The 13,525-nt window shown below is 43.7% G+C and overlaps 1 protein-coding gene across 2 annotated transcripts; it reads right to left on the reverse strand.

Moving 5' to 3' along the window:
• DNAJC12 (DnaJ heat shock protein family (Hsp40) member C12) lies at positions 1-13,399 on the reverse strand. 2 transcript variants are annotated; one of them, XM_059850819.1, is made up of 6 exons: positions 12,723-13,399; positions 9,051-9,168; positions 6,016-6,094; positions 4,218-4,357; positions 2,906-3,107; positions 1-1,121 (listed from the first exon to the last, which is right to left on the reverse strand). In XM_059850819.1, exons 2-6 carry the CDS (start codon positions 9,126-9,128, stop codon positions 1,027-1,029), a joined length of 594 nt encoding a protein of 197 aa, XP_059706802.1. In that variant the 5' UTR covers positions 9,129-9,168; positions 12,723-13,399; the 3' UTR covers positions 1-1,026. The 2 variants fall into 2 exon arrangements, with proteins under 2 accessions (XP_059706802.1, XP_059706801.1); XM_059850818.1 differs by having other exon boundaries at positions 9,051-13,398.
• Between the last annotated feature and the right edge of the window lie 126 nt (positions 13,400-13,525).

Genomic DNA, 13,525 nt, shown 5'->3' on the forward strand with positions numbered 1-13,525 from the left:
TTTTCTGTGTGCATGAAGTTTTATTTGCTGCTGGTGGAATTATCTGCCTGCACAAAACCACAATGTCAATACCTGACATATTAGCCAAGTTTGCAAAGAAGAAAACAAGCACAAATAAACGAACATAAATAAACAACAATGCAGAATTTGAAAAGTTGCCCAAAGTATCAAAAACTTTTTGTGTGAGATTTTGTTCACATTAGTGCTGACTAGACTGATGTTTCATTCCTCACTGCACAAAACCCTGGTAAAGCCAAGTCTAGCACACCTGAGCACGGAGGGGAATTGCTATGAAGCCACGGGACAGTATTGGCACACATACACAGGGGATCAGTTTTCCACCAGTACATCCTAAGACAAAAATTGCTATCTGGAGAAGTAAAGTTCTGAAACTGCCTTCCAAAACAAACAACTGGTGCAAAAAGTGTTCTTGTTAAGGTAGAAGACAAGTGATTTTTAGGAGTGCTTAATCTGTCACAGGGACCTTGGATAACAAGAACCTTCTTATTTCATCTATAACATAAGATCACAACTCTCCTACAAGTTAAGTTTGTAATGAGTACATTATAAATCACTGCAGTGAGTACAATGCAATGGAGAAGTGAAGCAGAGCACAGAGTTAAGAGATAAGCACAGCTCTGTTTACAGTTCATTGTCATAAAGCTTTTGGAAGATCCTCTGAGTAGGACACCCTGGAGCCCAGGGTTCTACTGAGAGTATGTTTTTTATTATGTCCCACTATTGAAAGAAATACTAATCACCACACAATATTTGAGAATATAAGAAACAATATACAAGATGTTAGATAACTTCACAACATCACTTTATATTAATACTGAACAGGTTATTGAATAGAAAATCCACCACCTGTAATGCTCCCAGCATGTGTGATAAGTCAGTATATAGACATTGACGAGAAGAACACATTCCAATAAAGAATACAAAACACCAATAATTTATAACTGCTGTTAAAAACCCAAAGGGAATGCTGAACAGATGATCTCCTGCTCCTGTGTGTGTCTCATTTTAGATCTCATAGTTTCTGAATTTCCTCAGAAGGTCTGATGGAGCGTCGCCTGACCAGCGGAAACGCAAGTGCCAGTAATTCCCCTCTGAAAATCCTGAGGGCAAAAAAGAGAAAGGCAACTAAATTATTATAAACATGCATAAAATTTAATTTTCTGAAACAGTACTGGATGGTCTTCCCAGAAAGAAGCAAGCAGAGAAGGGGTCACTTCCAGTGCTGCTGACTAGCAGGGACAAATAGAGCACTGAGTTCTGGGCAGGCTGAACAAGATTCAAAGAGCGACCTTCGGCACAGAGCTCAGCTGGGAAGGCCCCAAAGGAGAACAGGAGGACCCTGGCAGTCCCTGAAGGGGACTCACAAAGCAAAACTGACAAACTGCAGTGGCCTAATCTAGGCAAGAAGATGGAGGTGAGGTGATAAATGATGTGATGTGATAAAGATGATGTAATAAATCTGCAAGTACGTGATCTGGGTCCTTTTCACAATAAAATGTGACCTTCCTTTTACAGCAAACTGAATCCTGTGAGCAGAATTAGTGTTCAAATCTGTTGTTTGAGCTGAAGTAGCCATGTGGGTGGCAGTCCAGAATTCATCCAGGCCAGTGACAGGAACAGACAATGCCACAGTTTCAAAGTGGAACCCAATATATCAATTTTTGCTGGATCAAAACAAAAACATTATCAACATCCTAACATGGGGTATAAACATTGAAGTGCATACACACCCTGTCAAATATATTATAACATTAACATTATTCATGTGAATATATACCACTGGATAAGTGAAGTAGGCACTTGATGAGTTTGATGTTTTTCCCATTCAAATATCTGGAAATTAAATTAAAACTTTAAAAAAAAAAAAAACCACTTGAGAAAGAAGATGCCTGAAAAGAAAATTCACTATTACAAGGAACAAGATGATGTTTTCTTTCCTTCAAAATTTTACTGTTCTACAAAGGATACAGTGATTATTTAATTACAAAAAAAAAAAAAGCAAATAGTATGAAGTTATAGCATAATTTTTCAAAATCAAGAATCAAGTTTTCATTAGGCCTGGCATACACTTCCTTGTAGAATTTTCTAATCAATTTTGTGCATTCCACAAATGTTTGGGATTACATTAGGTTTTGCTGCCCTCACAGCTGACCATAATTTGCTGTTTATCAGACTGGGGAGAAATGGCAGGGTTTTGTTTAACAATAGTTCTGTGCTACCATGGGCCAGGATTATGAAACTGCTGAAGGATCAGGCAGCACAGAGGGTGCCCGTGGTGCTAAGGAAGCCTTGATCAGTGACCTAAACCACGGCCAGGAAATGCTGACTGCCAGGTGACACTTTTGAAACACACATTTACTCTGGTGCATACACTACTTAGAAAAAACAAAACTGTTTGAATATAAAAGAAGCCTTCAAGTCTTAAATTTTAGACCTCATTAACTCATCAGATGAAAACTGTGCAAAAGCAGTGAATAATGCATAAAAAACCCCCAAACTTAAATATTTTACTTAACAGATCTAAAATTTATTTTTAAAAGTCACTGAAAATAACTGCCTTCTCTTTTTACTTTGCATTTTTGTATATCAGAAAAACTAAACTTTCCCTTTTGGCTGCAGCATTTTTTTCTCCTTCTCCAGTTGCAGCTTTTACTCGCAAACAAACAAGGAACTTGGGGTAGGGAGGAAGGAGCATCTGAAAACTTCAACATGAAATAAGTAATCAAAAGCATACAACCCAAACCAAAATCCCAACCCAAAACCACATTTAAAAAGCTAAAAGCTCAACACACTGTTCTGGAGAAGACTTTCTCATGACTGAAAGTCCCCATTTCAGGCCAATCCCCGGATACTGCAATTTTCTGTAACTGCTGTTTTCACTTACTTGGGGAGTCTGGATTCTTTGAAGGCTGTGGTTTCACATCAGGGATTGCAACATCTTCTTGCTCCCTGCTCCCTTCCAACAATCCATCTCCACTGTTTTCCAGCTGTTGGGCCCACATCTCGTTAGTTATGTTGTTGGTATTACCAAAGTCAGGAGCTTCCAGCATTTGGTCCTTCTTACTTTGGACAGCCCAGTGCATTGACTAAAGGAATGCAAACAGAACAAAGAACTGAGCCCTACGCTTTAAGGGTTTTAAATGACTTTTTCTTTTTTATATTGCTGCAATAAATGGTTAAACAAAGCACATTGAGAAGCCTTCAGGTCAATGGGATAGGGGAAAGTCTGGTTACGTGTCACAAGCAGCATTGGAGAGGACACTTTATGGCAGGTGGGGGTGAAGAACAAAACGTACATCAGAATTTTAAGGGCCTTTTGATCAGTTTCCTCTGGCATGAATTCAGACTTTTTTTAAGAGGGCTTGAGTGACTTCAGAAATGTTCATTTTCAAAGCTGTCTTTAACTTCAGAGTACCTTTTGAAGGCAAGGCAATTTGAAAATATTTAGTATTAAAGTCTGTGGAATAACATCTGTTTGGAACTGAACTAAGCTTAATTGGATATTTCCACCAAACATTTAAGCTCAGGCATAATGCTGTTGTTGAAGTGTCTCAAACATTTCTCCTAAGCCGAACTGAGATGGGCAGAATTGACATAGGAAACTTTTATTCACCTGCCTTAAAGTATGACCATGTAGCCCAATCCAATGCTATGGAATTGAGCTCTACTAGGGCCATGCTTGCAAATCTTCTCAAAGGCAAAATCAGGAAGGAAATCACCCAAAAAGCTCCTGCTTCTGTCCCAGATGACCCCACCAGCCCCTCCAGCTCTGTGGGAAGCCCAGGGTTACAAGGAACTACCCCCTGGATTTTTTCAATGACATCTTTAATCAGACAACATGAAAATCTATCTGATAAGCAATATACCAAGAGGAGAATATTTTATAAAAGGATCCCAGCTTTAACTTAAGTTCGAAAAGAAATAAAAGTTTCGTACAAAAGCAAAGTGAGCTGAAGCATTTGAAAACAGCCCTTAAGTTACTTAAACTTCCTATAAAAGCAGCAACTTGATAAATTCACTCTAAAACGACTGGCCTAACTGCCTTGTGTGAATGGGCTCCTGAAGTGCTCCAGTGTCTCCTGCACTTCCTTAGCACGCACAGCGCAGGAAGGTCTCTGCACCATTCCCACGGGCAGAGCCTGGCGCTGCAGCAAAGGCAGAGCCGGGCCCGATGGCCCGGACGGGGCGGCACGGACCGTTCGGACGGAGCTGCTCAGCGCCTCCCACTGCCGGAACGGGACGGTGACTCTGCTCCGGCGCCAGTGGTCGTAACGCGCCCGGCTCTCCTCGTTGGTCAGCGTCTCCTTGGCCTGCTGCAGCCTCTGGAAATCCTCCACTGGGACACAGACAAAAAGGACACGAAGGACAAGGTTTGCTTGGCAAAGGAATGAATTCAGATGCAAAAGGGGACCTGCCAGCAATGGCTCGGAGCAAAGCAGAGGAGAAGGCAGAAGGAGAAGCAAGTGGCCAAGGGATGTGGCTCTGGGTCACAGCTCTGGCTGGCTTTAGGATCATGGCACCTTCGGTGGACTGGTACCCCTGCAAATCAGGACTGAAACGTTCCTTTGTCTAGCAGCTTCAAAAGCTCCTAAACTTGAGAGGAACTTATAGAGTACACAGGTAAAAGACACAAGTCAGCCCCACCTTAAAAAGGGAGATTAGAGCAACACTGCTTAGAAGGAACACACTGAGATCTGCAGCAGCACAGGAGTCAGAGCAGAGCACAGCAACGAGAACCATGAGCAGCAAGGAAAAAAGATAAACAGGAACTGACAAACAAGAATAATAATCTAAATATAGTTCAGATTAATTAAATTGTGCATTTTATTAGGTGTATTTTCCACGTATGCTAAAATGTTATCCAGACTGAATGAGTAAGAACTCTCATTTTTCCCTACAGGGTAATTTTTCACAGAATGGTTACTAAGGATGCAGCTGCATGTTACTATTTGTGGAAGGGTTATAAAGATTTAGACTTCATCTATGACTCACCTATGTAACAGTGATCTATTATTATTACTATTATTCATTTATTCCAGTTTACAAATTAGAGAGAGTTCTTTTGAAATACACTACACCCAAACACTAATCAAAATTGATAACAATAAATCAAACAAGAGACAATGGGCTGAGGGAACAATTGTACTAGGTTTTTTTATTCTAATGTTACTAGTTTTCAAAAAAAGAAAAGTCTACTTTAATTACTCTTTATTAACCTTAAGCTGATGAAATAAAACACAAAGCAAACTCTCACTAGTACTATAAAAAGGTACTTAAAGTAAACAAGGTGTGTTCAGGTAAAGAGAGAGTGTAACATTTCTTTGTGACAAGCAAAGCTGCTCTGATATTTGGCACTTGGCTGCTCCTTTTTGTACCTCAGCCTTGGTGAGCTCTGCCCAGGGCTCTCTGTGGCTTTGGATGGGTAAAGATTGGCTCCAAATCACTCAGGTGCTGCTCAGCCCTCCCAGCTCTGAGGAGCTGCCCCCTCTCATCAACACAAACATCAGCTGCTGTTCTGCAAACAGAGGCTCCTCATGGGGCTGGCTTCTCTTCACCTCCAGCTATTCAATTACATTAAAGGATAATAAAGCCCATTTATGTGCTCCTCACAGGCTTGTTCCTGGCAGTAAATTAACTGATTGATGCAAGTGTGGCACTGGAGTGCCACTGAGTGTGGAAGTGCACCAACTCTGTAGGTCTAGGAAGGGACACACTCCAGAAATAAATTCTCTATTGAAAGATGATCTACTGTAGAAAGAAAAAAGATTCAAGGTCCTAGAAATAAAAAAATATCCAACAAGTGTCTTCCTTCACTATCACAAAGGAGTGTGCAAGTCTTAGAAAGACTTGCAAGCTTGCTATTTAAATACAACATGCTCAATGCACACTATGATTGAAATATACTGAGGGGAAAGTTTTAAGGCTGATTTTTTTATCTTGTCATGCTAACAGAAGAAAAAATAGATTGTTTTTTACACGGGAAAGAATACATACCTGCTTTGGGGTTTCCAGGATGCTTGTCAGGATGGCATTCAAGGGCTTTAATCTTATATTCAGCAAGAATCTGTTCAACCTAAACAAAATATTGAAACAATGTGAGTAAACACAGAAAAAACCTGCAAATTTTCTTTTTGAAAGAGGCTGGGAGAAACAACAAGGAACGCTGAAAGATTCTGTCCCATTCAATTTTACAAGCTTTAGTACAAACAAAGTAGGTAACAACAACCATCTGCCAGCAACACTGCTTATTTAATCTCATTTCCATGCACTCCTCCTTAGTCTTGCTTTTGTGAGGCTCAGTCATCCAGTATGGCTCGAGAAAAATGTGCTAAGACATTTGCCTACAGAGGCAAAATGCATCCCTTCAGTTGCTCTTTACGTTGTTTAATCAACTCCAACTTCCAGCAGAGTCTCAAGGCAGGAAGCAAAGGCCCTCTGTATTGCTGAAGATCAGTTTGTGTGTTTAGGTGGCTTCCTCCACATCCTCTCCTTAGGAAATTCAGCCAGCACCCCATGAGGTTTCCATCCTGGACACCACAAGAGAACTCACTCCATAACCAGTAGTTCATATTCTTTATTCAAGTTAATTTTCCATACAAAGAGGTTGGCTTGGAGTAGAATAGATTCATAGTCAACATTAGAATATTGGCATGTATTAGTTTATCAGTTAATTGCAAATCCCACAGTTTGTCATACCATAAAGTATTACAACCACTGGAAAAACTAACACACGTGGAGCCATGAAGCCACTGGAGTGGGCATCAGCTTAGATTTTCAAATGTTTAGTGCTTTTACAAGTATCTTGCAGGTTCTTATAATTCAGAAGCCAAAACTTCTTTGGCTTAAGAAAAATTAAGCTTAAGCTTTCACAATTTGCCTAAGGTATCAAAAATTACGATTCTTTCCCATACTACAAAGGCTGTTTATACAAATTCATCATTTGTCAAACCATAACAGCCACATAAAATTTGAATTACTTACTTCAAAATTAAGTCTCATAGAATTTTTTATTTAGAATAAAATTACAGTTCATTCAACTAGCTGGACAAATCTTGTCATATTCTGGGAAAAAATGTGATCTATGGTAGAATCTTAAGAATTCTACACTTTTCATTCTGCTCAGAAGCTCCTTCCAGAGGGGCAGATGTAATGTGGTGTATCTGCAGTCAGTGAGACACTTTAAAACACACACAGTGTACAGAGAACTTGGTGACACTGGTTACTGTATAGCCAGCTATCATCTCAGACACTTAGTTACTTAAAGGGGAATTTTAAAGTTAAAATGTACAGAGGGTTAAAATGTAGCAGAAGGGCAGCATGGAAGTTTTCAGCTTAAAAAAATCAGTAGAAAGAAAACTTTATAGGAAGTTTATACAACATACACAAAATTAATAAACAATATATGGTGAGGTGTTTTACCAAGAAAGATATCCAATACCCACTATACAAAACCAGCATTGTTCTTGAAGAAGGATGGAATTAAATCTCCCCTCCTCTTGTCACATCTGAAGATGAAGTAGGTGTCTGTGAGCTCCATTCTACCAGAAGCCACGAATGAACTTGGTTTGTGTTTAACACAGCAGAAAGTCTGTAGAAACTGAGAGTATTTCTGCTTAAATTGAACCAGGTCCAACCAAGAGCAGGATATTCAGCAGCTGAGATGAAAGTGCTGCAGCTGGGAGTGTGCTGTGCACACCCAAAGTTGTGCCAAATCCTTGACTCCTGTACAAAGTAGGGAGACTGCAAAGTCCCTGTAATGCTCCAAATTCCTGTGAGACCCTCGAAGGGCTGTGCAGGGTCCTGAGGGGAGGCCATCCTGGAGCTCAGTCAGCCTGGGATCTCCAAGTTCTCTCTCCCGTGTCAAAAACAGTGCAGCAACATCTGCTGCTTCTCCCAACAAACAGCACTTGACAGCTTGTTTTTCAGGACCCATTAGCATTTATTCCAGCTTTTACATTTCGTTTTCGAGCAATTTGAGAAATTATTATCACATGTACTTGAGCTGTTCATTAATTGCTAAGCCCTCAAGGAATTAGTGTGAGATAGAAAGCAAGAAACAGCATCTGTGAAACAAGGCTGCATGGAGCCTGGAGCACTGCCCTCTGCTGGGATCACTTCTGGGAGTGTCCTCGGGAAAAGCTTCACATTTCCCTCTGGGACACACTGAAGATGTTTACTCCCGATCCTTATACTTCACCACTAGGACAGGTGAGAGCATCTGATTAAATTTACTGAGCAAAAGACAACTTTTATCTCCACTGAATATATCCCTCATTACAGCAGAGTAATCAAAACTTTTTCTAAATCATAAACACAATTCCAGTTAATAGAACAGCTAAATAAAATTAAAAAAAAAAAAAAAAAGCAGCATACTAGACTAGCCAACAAAAAGTTGTATGGAAACCTTTAACACGATGCACAGTTGTTTTAGCTGCAAATCACTCTAAAATAGCTTAGCCAAATCTCATTATAAAGCATGTATCTGCTATCAAAACAAAGTAGTAAAACTAGTATTTGAATTTAATTAAAAACAGCATTTAAAAATATTAATATGGTAAATTATAAAGAGATACTGGTTTTGTTTTCATCTGAACAAGTGAATACATTTTAAAAAATATTGTACTATGTATAAAGCCCAAGAAACTTAGCAGTGTTATCAGTGCCCTAAAGCTATGAACTTTCACTGTATTACTTGTACATAAATAGCTCCTTTTCAGTTTTCAAAACCAATAAAACATATTCCAAACTATTATTTGGATGCTGTCAAACACATGCAGTTGGCTCTCTCCATAATCCAGTCCTGTTCTACATGGCATTTTCAACCTAAGCCTTACTCCAGGCTCTAAATGCTGGAGAAAACACGGGAGATAAAACTGAGCTTTCCAAGGGGGATCCTATGAGCGGCAACAAAGGTGGTGCACAAGGCATTTCAAACATTCCTGCCCGCAGAGACGCAGCCGCAGATCCCCTGCAGACACACGAGCCCGTTCAAACAGTGAATAAGCTGGTGAGGAGGGAGAGGCTCTTACCGTCGACAGCTCATCGCATCCCAGCAAGTTGTAGTAATCCTCCAGGTCCTCCGCCTTGCAGCTCAGGATCGCATCCATGGGCACTGGTCCGGCGGGCTCCTCGCAGGCGCCAGGGAGGCTGCGGAGCACAGGGCAAAGGCAGAGCTCCCGCAGGAATGAGGAGCAGCCCAGGGCACCAGGCGGCTCGCAGTCCGGAGCGAGCTCCGGGCGCCGCTTCAGAGCGCGGGCAGGCGACACGCACGGAGCTGGGGAGTTCCCCGCTGCCATTGGCCCCGCACGGCGCCAGCCCCCGCACAGCGCTGCTCTCGGCACTGCTCCCTGGGATTTGTAGTTGCCAGAGTCACTCCAACGTCAAACCCCGGCTCCCGGCCAGACCGCAGGGCTCTGGACACTGAAACGTGGCAGAGATTTCTCTCTCCATCACCTGCGCAGCCACTGCCAACCAGGCACACACCGAGAGGCTGCCCTGCACCTGGGCCATCTTCTGATCAATTTTCATTTATAACTTTTGCCACCATCTTTCACCAGATCATTAGATGGGTAATTATTACAGATGAGAGTAAGGATTACTTCCAAAATAACAATTACAGGGTGCAAACTTTGGAGATCAAAGCACCATCCTTGCCACAGTCTGTCAGAGGTCTGCTGGTCAGATCAACTCAAAGGGAGCAACCTTCACCCTCTGAAGGCTTCCTTGGGTAGCCAGACACTGCTCCTCAAAACCAAGCAGCAATGGCACACCACTCACTGACCAATTAAAAAAAACCGAGGACATGAAACACTCACTGTCTGCTACCAAACTGAACACTCTTTCTCATGCCAGTTACTTTCAGACTGAGAACTGAAGGTCTGCACAGTGTGTAAAACACATTTCTCGTGAAACTCAGTTTACATTGAGGTGAAATACCTTAATGTACAACTATGATTAATGACCAAAGCCTCAGGCCAACAGCGACTCTGGACACGTTTGGTGTCACCCATGATCTGTTGATTTCAAGATTACTTCCTAACCTAAAGACATGCTGGTGTCTTTGCCCTGGAGCCTTAGGAGTTCTGGTATTACATTTCCCACCCCTGCAAGAGCTCTGCAACCCAAGATGTTTCATGTCATTAACTCCAGATGTCTCCTTAGCAGTTGCAAGTAGATGCTCGAGTGGTGATACAGTTCTAGATGCAGTGACCTTGCAGGAGAACAGATGCCCAGGATGTGACCAAGGCTGGAACAGGCCATGTGTGAATCCATGAAGGGCCCAGTGACCACTGAGGGCTATTTATGAATAACAAATATATAATTTTTGCATCCACAAGCGCTTTAATAATGTTCTGCAATGACATTTAATATTAATCTTCCACCATTTTCTCTTCAAGGTTGCATCATCTGAAATTTTCTACTTGTACTGCATGTTCAGATAGCCTACTAAGATTATAAAATATACAAAGTAACTAAAAGTAATAATATTAAAATAAAAAGCACAATCCTTGGTGAAACCATTTAAATCTGATTGAAAACTCTGCCAACATACTTCTCTGAGTAAATAAAACAATAGAATTTTTTTTTCAACGTCACTACAAGTGAAAGAATTAGCAATTACAAATCTCTCCATCTCCACCATTCATAACTTAATAACCAGAAAAGTACAGGAAAGAAAGGAAAGTCTTTTAATAACAGAACATGTAAATATTTAAATAGGTTGTACTCTGTGGGAGGACAAAAAACAAACAGCCGTCCCTCCTCCCAACAGCATTCCTGACATCCCTTTCTTTTCAGAGTATTCCTGTGTATTTGCCTAAGGTGAAAGGGAAGCTCTTTAACCCTTTTCCCCTGCAGCTTTCAGTGGCTATTTCTGTGCTGCCGGGCAGCTGCAGCTCCAAGGGCTGCACTGCAGTGACAAAGTGGGACCTGGCAGCTCCCAGGGAACGTGCTCCCCGGAGCCTCAGCCCCGCCTGGACTCCTCTGGTCAGGCCACACACAGCAGAGCTCTGCCCCCGAGATCCCCGTGCTTGGGGCACAAAGGCTCCCACAGCACGGCTGCAGTCTGTTGTCTGGAGAGCCCAAAATGCACTGAACAGTAACTCAACCTTTCACTGCTCCCACTGACTTCTGAGGGGCAAATCCCAAAGCATCCTCAAAAAGGAGAGCAAGGGCAGCCATACCTATTACACTAAAAAATTACAAAGATTAGCCCCAGGACTTAAAGCTCGTTTAAAAGGGAATTGCAGCACGGGAGATGGCACAGACTGTTGCCCATACATGCCGTGGTTAGTGTTGCTCAGGATGTACAAACTGTTCTGGAAGTGAGGAAATCTCATATTTGTTCTCTGTACCCAGCCACCAACAAAAGGTGTCTCTCAGTCCTAACACATATTGACAATTCTGTTTGTTCAGAGCCCAGAGAGAATCTGAATTCTGCTTCAATGTACCAGGACGTTCACCAACAACTTGGAAAAATCATAAATAGCCCTTGAAATAAATCTCTATTTTAATTAATTCCTGTAAAATATATCAAATATTCCAGGACCAGTTCTTCTCAACTGACTTCAGGGGTTTTGCCTCCTGAGGGCAGAGAACACATTCATGAGAAGTCCAAGGCACAATATAACTCGTTTGAGTTTTGCATGGTGTGCCCCATCCTTGTCCTCACACAAGCTCAGAGCTGCAGAATCAGGAGAGGACCCAAGCACTGCCAAATTGCCCTCCCACGAGAAGGCAACTCCTGCAATGCCATCACTAACATGGGGAAAAGCCTGCAGGATCAGAGGAGGCTTTAGGATCCCTGAGTCACTCCCTCACCGACACTTTCATGGAAAGCCTCAGATCCTACATCTGCACCACTTGGATTATTTCTTCCTTAGAACTGTCTTCACAAAAATAACCACCAAACCAATCTTAAAGCCCCACCTCCCCCTTATTTGCTGACAAAAGCATCTTGCATGTGTTTTTTAAGAAGCACAGATCTTGCCTCAGCTTCCAGAGGCAAGCAGGAATAAGAATGCTTCCACACAAAGTTGCACAGAATAATAAAGACTTTCTGATCTGGTTACTCTGCAGCTTGCTTTGAGAAGCAGGTAGTGGGAAAAACCAGTATGTACATATTTTTCAGGGTTGTTAATATCTGAAAGAACCAGAAAAAAACCCTTCCCCTACAAAGACCACCTATAAAGTTAATTATCCATAAAGCAATCCCTTTGAAGCCATATGTATCAAAATTTTTAATCCCAAGTTGTTTTTAGAAGCTGTTTGTTATCAGGGCCTGCAAGGGGGAAATTCGACCTGTCTAACCTGGGTCTTGCCACTAAATTTAGGAATTCCATTGTATTAAATCCACTAATACTATTCTGCAAATAGCTCATGATGTTGAACAGTAACAACAAACCAGTACTGAAATTTCTATCCATGAAGTTTAGCCCAAAATTCTAGGTTGGTGGCAGTCCTGGGAAAAAGGCTGAGTTCTATCCAGTCCAAACTCCCAGGTGGAAAGAAACTACGCCATGGAAAGTCCATGTTCGCTGTGCAGGGATGGCCCAGCTGGGGCACTAAGGACTGCTCCAACCCTGCACAGAACGAGATCCCTGGGAAACCAGGGACACCAACCGCGCACAGCCCTGCGCAGCTCGGGAAACACAATGGGTTTGGGGCCGGTATTCGAACAAATCCCAACTCTCGCCGCTTACCATCAGGTCTCTCCTACACCACTCCTAAAGCAGCAGTGGTTTAGACAGGTGCTGACCACCCCCAAAAAAGCTCCAGCTTCCCGGGAGCTCAAGTACCGCGATGCAGAATCCCAGGTGGGGCCAAGGTGTTATCCCGGAGGACACGGGGAGATACCTCACAGCACTCCTGCCAAGAGCCCGGTGCCGAGCGCTCCCCTGGCAGGCAGGCAGGCAGGCAGGCAGGCAGGCAGCGGCCGTGCCCTGGGCACACCCTGACCCTCAGCTCCGAGCCCCCCCTCGGCCCCGCTCTGCGGCTGCAACGGGCTCAGGGCAGCCCTGGCGGGCGGGTTCCCCTGGCCAGGTGCCGCACAGCCCAGCAAAGGGCTCTGCCGCGGGGAACCCGCTCTCGGGAAGGGGCACAGTGTGTCCGCTACCCTGACGGACAGCGAGCCCGGAGGGCTTCTCACGCGGCTGGCGAGGAGCGAGCAGCGGAGCCGCCATTTGCCGGGAGCCGCCGGCCGGGGAGTGCAGAGGAATCGCGCGCGGTCATTGCTCGGCAGGGGCGGGCTGTGAGCGGCACACGGCAGGAACGGGAACGGAAGGGAAGGCAGGGCACGGGGACGGTCGAGCCGGACCGGTCGCGCCCCCCAGGCTCCCTCAGTCTCTTCGCGCCGCCATGGCGGGGCCGGCGGAGGGAGGGGGCGCGAGGCGGCACGAGTGCCACGTGACGCCGGCAGCGCCCCCGGTCACGTGCTCTGGTTTGTTGTTGCCCGGTCACGTGCCGCGGTCACGTGCGGCGGCGCTGCCCGCGGCGGGCGGGGGGG

This window comes from Haemorhous mexicanus, chromosome 7, assembly GCF_027477595.1.
Source record: "Haemorhous mexicanus isolate bHaeMex1 chromosome 7, bHaeMex1.pri, whole genome shotgun sequence".
NCBI classification, from domain to species: Eukaryota; Metazoa; Chordata; class Aves; order Passeriformes; family Fringillidae; genus Haemorhous; species Haemorhous mexicanus.

What these genes read in the sequence shown, in the direction of transcription:
- DNAJC12 (XM_059850818.1), bottom strand. Translation starts at nt 9,317, where the DNA reads ATGGCAGCGGGGAACTCCCCAGCTCCGTGCGTGTCGCCTGCCCGCGCT. An exon ending in GATGCGATGAGCTGTCGACG is followed by an intron (nt 6,095 to 9,050) that starts GTAAGAGCCTCT and finishes TATTTTGTTTAG; the next exon opens with GTTGAACAGATTCTTGCTGA. An exon ending in TGAGCAGCTCCGTCCGAACG is followed by an intron (nt 3,108 to 4,217) that starts GTCCGTGCCGCC and finishes GCATTCCTTTAG; the next exon opens with TCAATGCACTGGGCTGTCCA.